Consider the following 17092-nt stretch of genomic DNA (forward strand, 5'->3'; position numbering starts at 1 on the left):
TGAGAAACTTTATTTTTATTTTTGAAACTAGTAAAATAAATACTTGACTCAATTGAGATGCAGTAGCACTCCTGTGCCTTTAGCCTATTCATTTGTTCTATTTTTCTCTCTATCTCTTTCACTTGCACACAATCCACACCCACTCTCATAACACAAAAGTAAGAAATGTATCATATGTGAGAGAAAAGTAATCTTTATCATTACTTTTTTCTCTCCTTTTTCTGACCAATACCCCTCCACACTATCCATCCTCTGCTCCCAGAAATGAAGCCTTGCACAGATGCATGGGCATCAGCTGCCAAACAGTACATCAGTCAAATGATCTTTATTCAAAATGAACCTAGGAAGTGAATGTTAATGGGGAAATCAACCCTAGGGGCCATTGCAACTAAGCATGATCCTCTCTTCATTCATTGTCTAGCTGTGCACTTTCAGCAGGGGACACTAAATATTGTAAAAGAACGGGGGACCTGGCTGATTTTCCTCTCTCTAACTCAGAACACCAGTACCAATTGCAGTGTTCCTGCCATTGGCCCTTTAAATGTAAATTCACGGCACAACTTGGAGGTCAAACATAGATCCTGCCTAGGCTTCATGACGCACTGGATTAACCAAATAGCATGAGCAGCTCATTTTTGTCACATATTAATTACCAATATACGTAATCTTAAAGTTTTCTCTTTGTTTATACATTCTTCTTCCTAGCTACTGTATGCAGTGATTGTAAGGTAATGATGATCATTATTAAAGAGAATATTAATGGAAAATGGAATGTGTTATTTTGAATGTGGAAATTGTAACACTCGTGTAACCCTGAGGAGGCAATGGAATAAATTTTCTTTAAGAATTTTTGTAAATGCTGAGGCTTGCCAAAAATTAGCAGTAGTTGTGGTATTATCAGAATACTCCCCAACCAATCATGAATGTCTTTTTTTATCTAGTCCCATGGAAGTTCTTAACCCAATCCTGAAATTGTATAGTCTTAAATGCCATGGCCTTGATCCATTCATTATCCTCATCATTATAGCTGCATCTCCATTAGGCTGAATGTGACTCGGGGGGCTCATCTCCCCCCCTCCCCACCCCAGCATAAAAGTTGAAGGTGTGCCTGCCTCCGTCTGGCTGGCTTTCCCTGCACCCATTTAACTGTCATTGGGCCTTTAATTGGCTTGAGAGGTTAGATGGGAATGTGGAAATCAAAACATAAGAAGACCAGTCATGATCTTCACAGAGTGCCCGAACAGGAAGCATCCCCTAGTCCAGCCAGATGGCTACCAGCTTTTACTGGACTGCCTGGACACTTGGCACTGGCCTTCCCCAATGCAGGAAAGATCCCAGTGGTGGCAGGAGGAAGTCCTAAAGTCCCCATTAATTGTCCACTTAAGGGCTACAATTATCCCACGGGTGAGCGGGCTGCCTGACGCCACCCTCACTGTGGTTAAGATATCTACAGGGGTGGGTGGGGGCGATAGAGAATGGGCACAGCACCGCTACCATGGCACCCAATTTTAGGCACTCCCCTGCCTCCCAGGGGCCATAAAATTCAACCCATTATATCCACTTTCTATTAAACATACATTAAGTAGTGGAACTGAACACCTCTTAAATACGGAATGTTCTTCTGTTATTTAATAAGTCAATTTGTCCACAGAAGTAAACTTGGTACCCCTCAAATTCTGAATATAATTTTGTAACATTAAACTCAATACAAAAAATACAATGAGTGTTTCAAATTGTGCAGCGACATAGTAATAAAGCACATGTAAGCTGCAATGTTGTGTGTCAAGAAGCACTAGAATGTGTGAATGTCCTACTGAATCCTTGCACAGCTTCCCCATTTCAGCCACATTATGTTGCAGAAGTACTGAGGGAGTCCCTCTGAGCTGTTGATAGAATGCCAATGGCAGAGGATTGAAAGCTGGTTGTCAGGCCTGCCTATCTATCTAAGATGCCCATTATTATGAGTAAGCAACAGAACAAAGGGAAAAGTAATAAATAGTTTTGTTTAATAAAATACAGCTTTAACAATGCCACTCAACATATATAAAAAAATATTTTAAGTACAAGTAATTGACGGAATTTACAGAAAATTAAACGTTTTTTCTGTTTATTGAACTTTTGGTACCCTCCACTATAAGTCGTAATTGTCAGCTTGCAGGCTGTATAGGAATGCGGACAGCTTTAATTTTGTTTCATATTTACAAACTTTTTAGGGTTAGATTTTTCATCCATTTAAAGTCAATTGGTTTAAAAAAATCAATATATTTGATAATGTAGAATGTTTAACAAGACAAGGCTTCATTAAAGTTGAAAACAGGTTGGATATTGATAACTGGAACCACTATGTAAATGTTGCGGTCAGTTTTACTGTGCCCTCTCATGCTGCTGCTGAGAACTAGATTGTATTTGTATTATAGCATTACTGTAGGAGTGAAATTTCCAAGTCCAAAGGGAATGAGTATTAATCCTCTGATCCAGGAGGATAAAACGGTGCTATGGCTAGATCAGTTTGTTTTCTCCATGCAACCTCTTCCCCCACAACCGCTCAAAAAATCCTTCACTTTCTACCAGCTAATGATGGAATGCATAAGACTGCCCTCTGCTCATTACTGAAGCAGAGAAAGCATGATGATAGCAGTCAGTAATAGAAAACAAATGGGCCACTAGAAATATCCTTATTGTTTGATGGATTTTATTGCCAAGTAATCTTCTGAGTGAAAGTCAATTAAGATTTAGAAGATAACCATCTTTGAAGCAGTAGTATGTTATTTTAGCAGGCAGAGAACCGCGCAGTTAATGTTTTATTAAAGTCTATTTTGTAACATGATGTTTAATTCCTTGATCGTTAGGTGCTGCATGATTGTGACATAATCATGGAAGAACACCAGTTTAACATTCTAGCTGATATATTGGGTTTCAAGTATCAAGACTTAAATTTCTCTGACTTTTCTGAATGCTTTAAAGGTAAATTAAGCATGAATCACATGGAAAGCACTACTGTAAAAACATACCTATTGTGATTAAAACTGGAATTCCATCATCACAACAGCATCTAAAGTATCAGATGTTCTTGCATAGGAGGGACTGAAAAATTTAAAGTGATTTTGCCTATTCTTCCTAGTCTCTAAATATAAATGCCAGATTCCTCCTTACAGCTGCACTTTACTGAAAATTGTATTCATCACACTGCTTCTTTCTGAGTTATCCCCCTTTTAGAACCTTCCCTTTCTATTACTAAGACTTTTAAGCTTAAGTTTGATGTTGCCTAACCTTTAGGCTTTAATTTACCTTGTCTTTATTCCTGTTCTTTCAAACTTTGATGATATCCTGCACTGCAAGGCCCTTTAACTAATTAAAAGAGAATACAACTTGATTGCAGCTTAACTAGATAGAGTCATCCTTTGTAGGGGCTATGTGTGAAGAATAATGAAGATAATTTATTATTAACATAATAACTACATTACTTATATTATGAATCAAGTCCATTTTTGAAGTAATAGCTTTAACCTCAGAATTCTGTAGTCAAAAGTAAAAATCAGTTAAAAATGAAATCTGAAGCTGCTGGATTCTTGGGTCAGAGTTTTTTCCCATAAATTTGTATCTCTGACTTGCCACATCAAATCCATGATTCATTCTCAACAAAAACAGAAATACCTGGAAAAACTCAGCAGGTCTGGCAGCATCGGCGGAGAAGAGCAAAGTTGACGTTTCGAGTCCTCATGACCCTTTAACAGAACTAAGTAGAAACAGGAAAGGGGTGAAATATAAGCTGGTTTAAGGAGGGGGGAAGAAGGTTGGGGGGTTGTTGGGACAAGCAAGCAGTGATAGGAGGAGATAACCAAAATATGTCACAGACAAAAGAACAAAGAGGTGTTGAAGGCGGTGATATTATCTAAACGAATGTGCTAATTAAGAGTGGAGAGCAGGACAAGCAAGGTAGCTCTAGTGGGGGTGGGGTGAAATAAGCGATGGGTGGAATACATTTAAAAATAATGGAAATAGGTGGGAAAAGAAAAATCTATATAAATTATTCGAAAAAACAAAAAGAAGGGGGAGGAAACAGAAAGAGGGTGGGGATGGAGGAGGGAGTTCAAGATCTAAAGTTGTTGAACTCAATATTCAGTCTGGAAGGCTGTAAAGTGCCTAGTTGGAAGATGAGGTGCTGTTCCTCCAGTTTGTGTTGAGCTTCACTGGAGCAATGCAGCAAGCCAAGGACAGACATGTGGGCAAGAGAGCAGGGTGGAGTGTTAAAATGGCAAGCGACAGGGAGGTCTGGGTAATGCTTGCGGACAGACCGCAGGTGTTCTGCAAAGCAGTCACCCAGTCTGCGTTTGGTCTCTCCAATGTAGTGAGACCACATTGGGAGCAACGAATGCAGTAGACTAAGTTGGGGGAAATGCAAGTGAAATGCTGCTTCACTTGAAAGGAGTGTTTGGGCCCTTGGACGGTGAGGAGAGAGGAAGTGAAGGGGCAGGTGTTGCATATTTTACGTTTGCATGGGGAGGTGCCGTAGGTGGGGGTTGAGGAGTAGGGGGTGATGGAGGAGTGGACCAGGGTGTCATGGAGGGAACAATCCCTATGGAATGCCGCCAGGGAGGGTGAAGGGAACATGTGTTTGGTGGTGGCATCATGCTGGGGTTGGCAGAAATGGCGGAGGATGATCCTTTGAATGCAGAGGCTGGTGGGGTGATAGTGAGGACGAGGGAGACCCTATCATGTTTCTGGGAGGGAGGAGAAGGCGTGAGGGCGGATGCGCGGGAGATGGGCTGGACATGGTTGAGCGCCCTGTCATCTACCGTGGGTGGAAAACCTCGGTTAAGGAAGAAGGAGGACAAGTCAGAGGAACTGTTTTTGAAGGTAGCATCATCAGAACAGATGCGATGGAGGCGAAGGAACTGAAAGAATGGGATGGAGTCCTTACAGGAAGCAGGGTGTGAGGAGCTGTAGTTGAGGTAGCTGTGGGAGTCGGTAGGCTTGTAATGGATATTGGTGGACAGTCTATCACCAGAAATTGAGACAGAGAGGTCAAGGAAGGGAAGGGAAGTGTCAGAGATGACCATGTGAAAATGATAGAGGGGTGGAGATTGGAAGCAAAATTAATAAATTTTTCCAGGTCCAGGCGAGAGCACGAAGCAGCACCGAAGTAATCATCGATGTAACGGAGAAAGAGTTGTGGAAGGGGGCCGGAGTAGGACTGGAACAAGGAATGTTCCACATACCCCATAAAGAGACAGGCATAGCTGAGGCCCATGCGGGTACCCATAGCCACACCTTTTATTTGGAAGAAGTGAGAGGAGTTAAACGAGAAATTGTTCAGTGTGAGAACAAGTTCAGCCAGACGGAGGAGAGTAGTGGTAGATGGGGATTGTTTGGGCCTCTGTTCGAGGAAGAAGCTGAGAGCCCTCAGACCATCCTGGTGGGGGATGGAGGTGTAGAGGGATTGGGCGTCCATGGTGAAGAGGAGGTGGTTGGGACCAGGGAACTGGAAATTGTTGATGTGACATAAGGTGTCAGAGGAATCACGGATGTAGGTGGGAAGGGACTGAACAAGGGGAGAGAGAAGGGAATCAAGATAGCGAGAAATTAGTTCCGTGGGGCAGGAACAGGCTGACATGATCGGTCTGCCGGGACAGTCCTGTTTGTGGATTTTGGGTAGGATGTAGAAGCGGGTCGTCCGAGGTTGGGCAACTGTCAGGTTGGAAGCTGTGGGAGGAAGATCTCCAGTGGAGATAAGGTCAGTGACAGTCCTGGAAACAATGGTTTGATGTTCAGTGGTGGGGTCATGGTCCAGGGGGAGGTAGAAGGAAGTGTCTGCGAGTTGACGCTCAGCCTCCATGAAGTAGAGGTCAGTGCGCCAGACAACAACAGCACCACCCTTGTCAGCGGGTTTGATGACAATGTCAGGGTTGGACCTGAGAGAACAAAGTGCAGTAAGTTCAGAGAGAGAGAGATTAGAATGGGTGAGAGGAGCAGAGAAATTGAGACGACTAATGTCACGCCGACAGTTCTCAATGAAAAGATCAAAACAAGGTAAGAATCCAGAGGGAGGGGTTCAGGTGGAGGGAGAATACTGGATGTGTTGAAGGATCCGTTGAACGGGGAGAGGATTCCTGCCCAAAGAAGTGAGCCTGGAGACGAAGACGGCGGAAGAAGAGTTCAGCATCATGCCGAGCCTGAAATTCATAGAGGTGAGGGCGTAAGGGTATGAAACTAAGTCCTTTGCTGAGCACTGAATGTTCAGCGTCAGAAAGGAGAAGGTCAGGGGGTTTAGTGAATACACGGCTGGGGCTGGGATTGGAAGATGGGGTGGGGACGGAGGGACAGGCAGGGGTGGAGGGTCCTAGATGGGTGTTAGTGTCGATGAGTTGTTGGAGCTTGCATTCCTTGGCACTTGAGTGAAAGAAAAAAAGTTTCTTGTTGAGGCGTCGGATGAGACGAAGAATAAAATGAAAATGGGGGCACGCGCAGCTTTGAAAAAGGGTACGGCGGTGCTGCTGGAGGGAGACGTCGAGTGTGTTCATATGGCGGCGCATGGCACTGAGTGTGGATCTCAGAATGCGACGGGAACAGCAGTCCGAGAAACGTTTTATGTCCCGGAGATACCTGTAATCCTGGGTGGGTTCGAAACATGAGGGATGGAATTTCAGTTGAAATCCACGTTGGTTAAACCGGAGACGGAGACAGTCACTGAGAAAGGAAATATGGCTGGGAAAGCGGGTTTTAGTAAACACCTTGTCAATCACCAGGAGAGAAATGGAAAGCAATGAAGGTGAACTCGGTTTTTATCTCCATGATTCATTCTGTTAGTTTTCCCCTGCTGTGATTTCTTAATCTCTGCTGGTACTATTGCAGGGGGATCCTGGGTGTGCTATTGCAGGGGGGTCCTGGGTGACACACATTATTTCCCTACAGAAAAATAGGGAAAACCACTGCAGAAGATGAGGCAAACATGGGAGCATCTGACTTGTTCAGTTCTTAGTAGCTGGTCAATGCTGCATTGGAATAGGCCTAAGAGCAAGTTATCTGTTTAGCCTCTAGTGGGACCCAACCAGATTTGGGCCAGGAAGGGAGAAAATGGAAAACAAGGGCTAAAAGGACAGATTGGTAGGAATTAAAAACTATTATTAAATTGAATTTTAAATTCTTATTTACATGGTCTACAGATTACAGAATGGTAAATCCAGTGGCTGGATTAAAGCGGTGTTCCAGTGATGCAGGTGATTCCAATATGAGACATATGATTGCTGATGATTGCTTTAATTACATCGTGGATAAACTGAAAAATAATATTTTGGTAAGACTATTTGACTGTATAAATCTGCGGATATTGCAATTGTTTTTTCATTTTTTTGTTAGAATATTTTAAAACCATGTTGCTAATACTGGGTGACATTATTAATGACATGTTGACTTTTTTTTTAAAGGATTTGCCTTCTGTATTTGATCAATTAGACCGTAACCATGATGGACTAGTTACGATGTACGACTTTCGTACTCTGTTTGACAACTGCCTGCTAACAACAATGGAGTATCATCGCTTTCTAGGGATGTTGGGACTAAAGCCTGAGTCAAAACTAACTTACATCGATTTCCTTAAGATACTTAAGATGATCGAGTCTAAGCAGAGCCACTGCTGGAATACATCTGTTTACAAGTCAGTACACGGCTTTGCTTCTTTAAATGTATTTGTCTGTTTGTATTGGTTACATTGTACTTGCCTTAAAAAAAACTTTTCATGAGTACAAATAAAAGCAAAAACCTGCACAAGTTATGACCTGAGACAAAAGTAGAGAATGCTGGAAATGCACAATTGTATGTCAGTCAGTATCTGCCGAGGGACAGCATGTTGACGTTCTGGGCAGGGGCCTTAGAACCGATGACTAAATAGTAGAGGGAAACATTTTAGTAAAATTAGGAAAAATGGGGGGTAGGGTGGAGAAGGATGGGGATTCAGTTGGAAAAAGAGGGAGGGGGAATGCCAAGTATCAAGCTGGAGTTAGTATGTTGGATGACCTACAACTTTGCTTAGAAGCAGAGCAGGATCATGTTTGAAGATATAAACCATCATCTCAGTCAGGCAATAGGAAAAAAAATTAAACAAATTAAACATCTAATAAAACCAAGTAATTGGCTAAAAGCTAAGACAGTAAGAGATTCACCTGAGGGAAAATGCAGGAAATGTACAATGTCTTCTGTGTCTTTTTCAACTTCCTCCATTTTCTTGTCTTTTTGTTTAGTTGGGCCTCTCACTGCCAGATACTTGCTCATTAATTGGTTTCATTAAAAAGTGTAGCAAACACGTTTTCTCTTTTTGTTGTAAGCATATAGTGATATGAAAGATTTGAAAGCACTTTGTTACTTGTTGTCATTCTGATATAATTGACAACTAACTCCTCTGCTATTGTCCCTAAAAAAAAATTTTTGGTACATTTTCAGAATAGATTCTGGACATTACTTTTTTTTTTGCAAGCAAAATAGGATGAAAGCTGTTCCCACTGGTGTTATGCATGATAATCATTCATTCTCCTGCCACAAATGTCCTTATTATTTTTAGGATGTAAATGCATTAGAAGCAATTCAGAGAAGGTTTACTAGACTGATACCAGGAGTGGGCAGGCTGTCTTATGAGGAAAGGTTGGACAGGCTAGGCTTGTATCCACTGGAGTTTAGAAGAATGCAGGTGGATGTGGAGGGGATGTTTCCTCTTGTGGAAGAATCTAGAACTAGGGGTCACTGTTTAAAAATAAGGGGCCTCTCATTTAAGACAGAGATGAGGAGAAATTTTTCTCTCAGAAGGTCATGAGTCTTTGGAGCTCTCTTCCTCAAAAGGCAATGGAAGCAGCCTTTGAATATTTTTAAGGCAGAGGTAGATAAATTCTTGATGAGCAAAGGGGTGAAAGGTTGTTGGGGGTGGGCAGAAATGTGGAGTTGAGTTTACAATCAGATCAGCCATGATCTTATTGAATGGCGGAGCAGGCTCGAGGGGCCAAATGGCCTACTGCTCCTAATTTGAATCTGTGACTGGCCTGTGGAGTCCTGAGTGAGCTAATTACAATATAATAAAATGATTGCTACAGTCCTGAAGTTCCTGTTTTAATGCTCACAGCAAACTCACTATGAAAATATGGTGCAGCTGTTGCCAGGGTTAACTGGGCAAAACTGAAATGAATAGCCTTTGCACCTGAGGAGTTGGAGCAATCTCTGCAACTAGGGCTAACTTCTAGGAGCAGCGTTTCTTTCTCTATTCTACCTACCCCAAATTTGGATTTGCTTTTCATTGCCTCTGGGAATCTGAGTCCACTGTCCCTACCCTCACCCACAATGAGGGCATCTCAGGATCAGATGTGGCACTTCCTTTGTGTTTAATCATTGTAGACTATTTATCATGAAGGAGAAACAGGGGAGGATGTTAGAAGAGCAAGGTTCACCAATAGGGTGATGGACGAGCTCTGCAAGGTACTAGATTAGAACCTGTGACCATAGTCATCTGCCCACAGCATCTGGAATTGTGAACGTGACAAACATATTAATTTTTTTATGATGCAGGGTCATTTCAGCCAGTCATGAATCCCTGTAATATCAACAGACAGCAGGATGGGCATATATTTTTCAGGTGACTGACACATAACAGGAGAATTAGCAATTCATTTTAGTTTGTCATCAAAACAAGGCCTCAGTGAGATACAGACTTCCAGTTTTACAGAGTCTAGTGCAAAACAGCACCCATACTACTCTGTGAACTCCTCAACTGAAACAGTTTCCACTCCCTGATTGTACATGATTATGTGTGGCAAATTGCAAAGAATCCTGCACATTAATAAGAGATACACTGGTTGTTGTCACAATATATTCATCCTTCGAAGTCTTCCTTCCCTGATCTCTTTTAAGAATAGAAATCATGGAACCTGATGGATCGTAGTTGGAGGCCTGCCTTCTTTTCCAATGGATAATGGCATCACCAAGAGAGGCCCAAACAGCAGCAATAAAGCATTACAAGGTGTAAGCCTCTATCATGGTGATCATCAAGAGAACCATCAATGTTTTAAAGAGGCGATTTAACTGCCTTGATGGCTCCAGGGGGCTTTGTTGTATGCTGCAGCTTGTATGTCCCACAGTTGTATCCTCTTATGTCCTGCACAACTTTACCATACGAAAAAAGTTGAACTATTTCCAATTTGACTCTAACCTTTGTGATTTATTTTCTTTATTATGTCTCTGTGAAGCATCTTGAGACATTAAAGGTGTTAAGAGAAGCAAGAGAAATTTTGGGGTAGGAGACCGTTGTTGAAATGTACTTGAGTCTGTCATCCTCCTTGCCTTTCTTGTCTTTATAATTATGAGAAAATAGTTCTGTGACCTTTCCTTTTCCTCCTCTTTCCTTCCTTGCCCCGGTGCACTGGACCTGAAGAAAAAGAAGACATGAGCAATGAGTAGTTGAGTATTATCCTCTTGTGATTAAGGAGGTAGAGAGGGCAGAATCTTCTGGTTGTGTGCTACTTCACAGGGGTACTGCACTACCTTCTCAAGTACTTTGTCACTAACCCAGTGACAGCACAATGCTTTGCAGTCCTGGGGGTGAGATAGTTGTATAGAGCTCTATATTGCCCCTTGCCTTTTTCCATAATCAGCCTAAACCTTATGATACAATGATCACTGTCCCCTAAATGCTCCCCTACTGATACTTGATCCATTTGGCCCACCTCACAGGCTTTTTGAGGCTGAAATCCAATTTCTAACCACCTCCATTTTCTACTGGATTTATGCCAATAACTCCTCCAATGGACATTCAAATTAGTTGACCCATGAAGTTCTGGTGCAAGCTGCTTTGCACACTGTCGGTGGGCTGAACTCATCTTGCATTGGTAGACATGCAATTAATTCATAAACATGGAAATCCAAGGCTTCCAATATTCAGCTATACATGCATTGTAGATGCATTTCATTTCTTCATGTTTTTCTGTATGACCATGGTTGCAACTTTCCTATCATTTCCATAAGGCTGTTGATTCTGCAGTAACACAGCGCTTAGGTTCACTTGTTAGAACAATCACGTGACCCCTAAAGGCAGTAGGAAAGGTTATATCTACAATCACTAAATTTCCTCCCCCTTTAGTTTTTTTACAGTTCTTATTTACAAAGAATATCTTAATCCACAATTTATACATATGTACACAGGTAATGCGATTAAAGATTAAGTCTCTGAGGTGGTTTTCTAATTTGGTTAGAGTGATGTAGCTTTACAACTTGAGATTCTTCCGCTGGATCGACATGATCAGGAACTGCAGCATTAGGGATATCCTTAGACAATGGCAGTTCAGGATTAGGTAATTCAACAGAGACATCAGGTATGTTTATTCTAGGTTGATCTGTCACCTCAGGGCTTAAGGGTTAGACATCAATTAAAGGTGGAATAGCTGGTTGTTGGAATGTCACTGTACTCCTTAAATGATCGACATGTTTTCTAACAATCGGTCTTCCTCTTCCACTTGGAATAACATGGGTCCAGTTTCAGAGACAATTATACTAGGAACCCAACTAGAACCATTTCCACAATTCTGCACGAAAACTGTATCTCCAACAGTAAATCTTTGAGGTTTGCTATGAGTATCATGATTCAATTTCTGACTACTCTGGTTCTTCTCTACCTTCTGCCCTAAGTTTAGAAACTCCAGACTTAACCTTGTATGTAGGCGGCGTTTCATCAGTAATTCAGATGGTGTTGAAACTGTAGTTGCATGAGGAATCATACGATAATTGAGAAGAAAATGTGAAATCCGAGTTACTAACGTTTCTTCAGACAACTTCTTTATTCCTGATTTGAAAGCTTGTACTGCTCTTTCTGCTAACCTATTGGATGAGTGATGATATACTGCTGTCTTAATATATTTAATTCCATTTTAACTCATGAATCTCTGGAATTCCGTACTAGTGAAGGCAGTACCGTTATCCGAAACAATGGCTTCCAGTAGCCCATGTATACTAAAACATTGGCACAGCTTTTCAATAGTTGAACACAATGTCAGCGATCTAACATCATACACATCCATCCACTTAGACTGCGCATCGATGATCAATGAAAACATGGTACCTAAAAACGGTCCTACATAGTCTTTATGTAGTCTAACCCAGGGTTGACCAGGCCACTCCCACGGATGCAGTGGAGCTGAAACGGGCAACTTCTGTTGTTGCTGTCACTGGATACAGTGCCTGACCATTGTTTTTGTGTCACTGCCTGTACCTAACCACCAGACATAGCTCTGAGCAAGCATCTTCATCTTCGAAATGACTGGATGCGCACTGTGAAGCTTTGTCAAGAGTGGTTCTCTTCCTTGCAAAGGGACGACAGCTCTTGATTCCCACAACAACATTCCATCTTGACAACTTAACTCAGTTTTATGGGCATAGAATGGTCTTATCTCTTCAGACTCTGGTGAATTTGACCATCCTTGCAATACCTGGTCTCAGAATTTTGCCAAAATTGGATCCTAGTTTGTCCAATTCCTTATTTGTTTTGTACAGACTAGCGAGGAGTTCAAGAAATTCAACACAAGTACAACTTCTTGTGGCACTGGAGCATGTATAATGCAATCCAGTAATGGAGATGACTGAGTGCTTCTGCATTTGCAATATCAACACCTGGACGGTGCATAAAAGTGTACTCATACGCCAATAAAATCAAAGCCCAACGTTGAATTCTGGCAGAGGCTATCGATGGAATTGCTTTAATCTTCACAAAATAAACCCATTAGTGGCCCATGATCTAAGACTATGGTGAAATGTCGACCATGCAGATATTGATGGAATTTCTTCACTCCAAATATCACTGATAAACCTTCCTTTTCAAGTTGTGAATAGACTTTCTTGGCTGCAGAGAGGGTTCTAGAGACATAGCTTCTTGGCCTTTTGGAACCATCTTCCATCTTGTGTTTTAACAGAGCTCCCACCCCATAAGGAGATGCATCCTTCTTTTGATGAGTCATAATGTACGAGTAGACACAATGAGTATAATAGCTTCTTGACCTTTACAAAGGCTTCTTCTTGTTGCGCCTTCCATGACCAATGATGGTTCTTTTCAATAGTAAGTGTAAAGGTATTAACACTGTTGACAAGTTTGGCAAGAGGCGGCCATAATAATTTATTATGCCCAAAAAAGACTTGAGTTCAGTGATAGTGGTAGGAGAGGGTGCCTCCTTGATTGCCCTGACTTTCTACTCTACTGGATGCAACCCCTGGGCATCTACTTGGTAACCTAAGTAAGTGACTTCAGTCACTTGGAAAGTACATTTCTCTTTCTTCAATAGTACACCAGCTTCCAAAGATCTTCTTAAAACCTCTTCTAGGTTGGCCAAATATTCGGCTTCCGTTGATCCGGTGATCAGGACGTCATCCAAGTACACTACTACTCAGAGAAGTCATTGTAATAGGCTTTCTGTGGTTCTTTGGAAAATCGCACAGAAAGATGATACACCAAACGGTAGGTGTTTATATTGGTATAGGCCCTTTTGTGTGTTGATTGTTACAAACCTTCTAGATGTGCTGTCCAGCCCTAGCTGTTGGTATGCATAGCTCATGTCCAGTTTGGTGTAAGATTTTCCTCCAGCTAGCTTAGCGTACAAATCTTCAATCCTTGGGATAGGATATTTATCTAATTTAGCAGCCTAGTTCACAGTTAATTGTAGTTTCCGCAGATGCGAATAGTTTGATCTGGTTTCATCACAGGATCCATGGGCGCCATCCATTCCGAAAATTGGACTGGCTGGATTGTGCCTGGCTTCTCTGAGTGGCACAGTTCTGTATCCACCTTCTCCTTTAGGGCATAAGGCACAGGTCAGGCCTTAAAGAACTGGGGTGTTGCTTCCAAATCTACATATATTTTTGCTCGTAAGCTTTTTATCTTTCCCAATTCATAACAAAATACGCGGTTGTACTTTCTTAACAGCTCAAGAATCCTTCCTGTTCTCACTTGGAATATTTCTGACCAGTTGTGCTTAATTTTTTGTAAGCAATTGCAGCCCAGAAGCCTGGGTCTTTCACTTGTTACAATGATCACTGGAAGCTGGGCTGTCTGTTACCTATGGGACTCAGGTACTGTGGCGATGCCTTTTACCTGTATTGACTCACCAGCCTTCAGCTGAGCCGTGGTTTGCTCCAGATTCAGTGGCTGGGTATCTTCATTTAATTATTTAAATGTGTGTTCTCCGACCACGGTGTCAAGGCTCCCATGTCTACCTCCATGACTAGAGGCTTCCCATTCACTTGAAGGGTGATGGTAATTGGTTCCGTTTTTACTGCTTTGATGATATTGTATAGGGAATAGATATCAGTATCAGCAGCTTCTGGTTCTGTTATATTGTGCACTTCAATCATCTTGGTCTGCTGTCTGGTTGGCTGCTTCGATTTTGCCCTGCATCACTTTGTTACATGATTTTGTTTTGCGGCAATAGTGGCATCCTGCCTTTTTAAATCTGCAGGCTCCCGGTACATGGTTATCCCCACAACAGTAGAGATTAATTCATGAATCTCTAGTGAGATACTTCCACTATGCCCTTTCATTTTTCAAGCAATAGAAACTGTCTCCTGCTTCGCGGTTGTAAATCTGGTTTTCGCGCCACGCCCGGCTGTAGGTTCCTGCCCCAACTGAAGAACAGTGCCATGTTACACACTCTACAAAGCTTGCGAGTCCTTCTCAGCACCCTCTATTGCTAGCGCTATTTCCCTTACTCTGGAGTTGAACTTAAACCTCTGCATAATTACTGATGGCTTCGGCTGAAAATGCCTCTTCATGAGGTCAACCAACTCATTAAAAGATTTAGGACTGGGTGCATTTGGGGCTGTCAGACTACAGATGAGGTTATATGCATTGCTACTAGACACTTAAAAGAATTGCTTTCTGCTTCTCCTCTGCTGTTATTTCATTCGCCACAAAATAAAAACCTAGGTACTCTATGTACTGGCTCCAGTCTTCCATGGACGAGTCCTAAAGGTCGATTCTGCCAAAAAATGGCATGATTGGTGAGTGTACTTTTCTTTCTTTACTTAAGAATTGATTTACTCACATTCACAATGCAAGGTGCAGCGTCGGAGTTATTTGACTTCATTGCCAATTGTAATAAACTTGATGTACCAGACAGGTTTCTTACTTGAAACAGATAACTTTATCACAAAGCTGTTTTAGAAGCTACATGCTTGAACCAGGTCCATGACTAGAAAGCTCCACCCCTAAGATTACCCACACTTCGGGCTGATTCATCAGTACAGTCACTTAACCCCTAAAGACAGTAGGAAAGGTTACACCTACAATCGCTACAGGGTGCAGGGTGTCCTGTCAGTTTTCTTGTATGTGTATCTAATCTTCAGGCTATTTTGTCTCTCTCCTAACAAAAATTTATCTAATCATATTTTTCTCTTTTCTGAAAGAAAAGTACCAGTTGCACTCTGGTACTTCACCCAAATGACCCTATGGCTGTGAGTGTTGACAGACCATTGAGTTGTTAGGGAATATTACTCCCAGGCCTGATATGTCCTTACTTGACATGCATACAAATGGAGCCAGGAGTCAGTGACTCCTGACCAGAATAAGGCATCCTAGATCATGTATATTTTCTCCTTCCTAGGTCAGGGAATGCGAAACAAATTATAGCATTGCTGGTGTTGCATATCTGATCAGCCAACTCAGCACTGTTTAGGGATCAAACCTGATACCTTCTGCCCTGTAATGCTCAGTTTCACAGTGGACAGGGAATTTACCAGCTGAACCATCAGGGGTTCTTTTCTTTTAATTTGGATTGGCAAGAATTTTTTGCTATTTTTGTTTTTGTTAATCAGCTGTCTGTAATATTATTGAATAATCCAAAAATAGTTGGGAAAATATTTTGGTTGAAATTATGAGAAAAAATTGTTCATCATTGTATGTGATTGAGGAAACATGAGCATGTCTTTAGTGGATTGACTTTCATTTAGTTGCAGCCCAAGATATGATGAAGACTGTAATATGCTGACATGTGAGCAGGTCCATGACTTCCTAGCTAATAAAGCCAGAACAAGGTGTTATGAACTGACAAAGGTGAGGTGATAGTGCAAGTCTAAAAACATCCTTTGACTAATTTGTTTCAAAATTGTGCTTGTTTTAGGAAATTTTTTTCTGCTCAAATTTCTGCTTAAACTTATTTGTGTATTGCTAAATGTAAAATCTTCCATGAACCAGTGCAGTTGGGAAGTGTTTTAAAATGTAATTTTTTTAAATTAAGAATTTGTACTGTATTAAAGCTGTTCATTGATATATTTAATAATGGTGACCTGATGCAATTTTATTATTACAGCTGAAAATAGGCAAAAACAAAAAATGAACATTTTTAGCTGGAGTGTCTAGTCCTCCACCACTGGATAATCCGATTTTAAATCGCTGAAAATTACTTTAAAAAAAACTATACAAAACCATTTACAAGTGACATTGGCGTACAGTAGTCAGTTCCCTTGTAAATTAAAAAAGTATATAAGTAAACATTTTTAGAATTTACCTGTTAATGTCCTTGCACCAAAAAAATAACTTTATTAGCCCCCAAAAATGCCCGCAAATGGGCGCAATTAGCATTAATTCAATGTGGGGGCATGGTCCATTTTGTGGGTGGGCTGACTTCCAGCACAATATTTTTTAAACCAATGCAAAAGATTGCAGAAATTCAACTTATGCTGGACATAATTTGCGCTTGAAATTCCCTGATCTTTTGCACTGGTTTAGTGTATTTTGGACGAATTGGGCACAACCTAGTGGAAACACCAGGCCTATAATATTATCCATTCCTTTTAGTCAGTACTGAACGTACAAACGCTTATATCAATTATGAAATGATGGAGAATTGTTTTTGGTATTTTTTAGGCCTTTAAACAAATTGACTCAGATGGTAGCCTCGTTGTGCATAGGAAAGATATGAGGGACCTTTTGTACCAGTTCTGTTTGCCAATTTCAACAGCACAATTTGAAAAGCTTTGGTCTTGGTAAGAACTCTTAATTCTTCATCTTTCTAGTTTTCTCCCCTTGTCTTCTGATGGTGCATCCAGCTGCTGCTGAACAATTATACTGGTGTCAGCAATC

The 17092-nt window shown here is 41.3% G+C and overlaps 1 protein-coding gene across 1 annotated transcript in view; it reads left to right on the forward strand.

The window, feature by feature from the left end:
* Positions 1-17092, forward strand: part of efcab6 (EF-hand calcium binding domain 6) — a 128301-nt gene that overhangs the window by 66094 nt on the left and 45115 nt on the right. The window contains exons 19-25 of the mRNA XM_041215642.1: positions 2850-2964; positions 7164-7294; positions 7425-7654; positions 13341-13474; positions 14004-14085; positions 15961-16063; positions 16877-16995. Coding sequence (XP_041071576.1) covers positions 2850-2964; positions 7164-7294; positions 7425-7654; positions 13341-13474; positions 14004-14085; positions 15961-16063; positions 16877-16995 — 914 coding nt within the window. The remainder of the gene's footprint in view (positions 1-2849; positions 2965-7163; positions 7295-7424; positions 7655-13340; positions 13475-14003; positions 14086-15960; positions 16064-16876; positions 16996-17092) is intronic.

Source organism: Carcharodon carcharias, chromosome 21 (genome assembly GCF_017639515.1).
Source record: "Carcharodon carcharias isolate sCarCar2 chromosome 21, sCarCar2.pri, whole genome shotgun sequence".
NCBI classification, from domain to species: Eukaryota; Metazoa; Chordata; class Chondrichthyes; order Lamniformes; family Lamnidae; genus Carcharodon; species Carcharodon carcharias.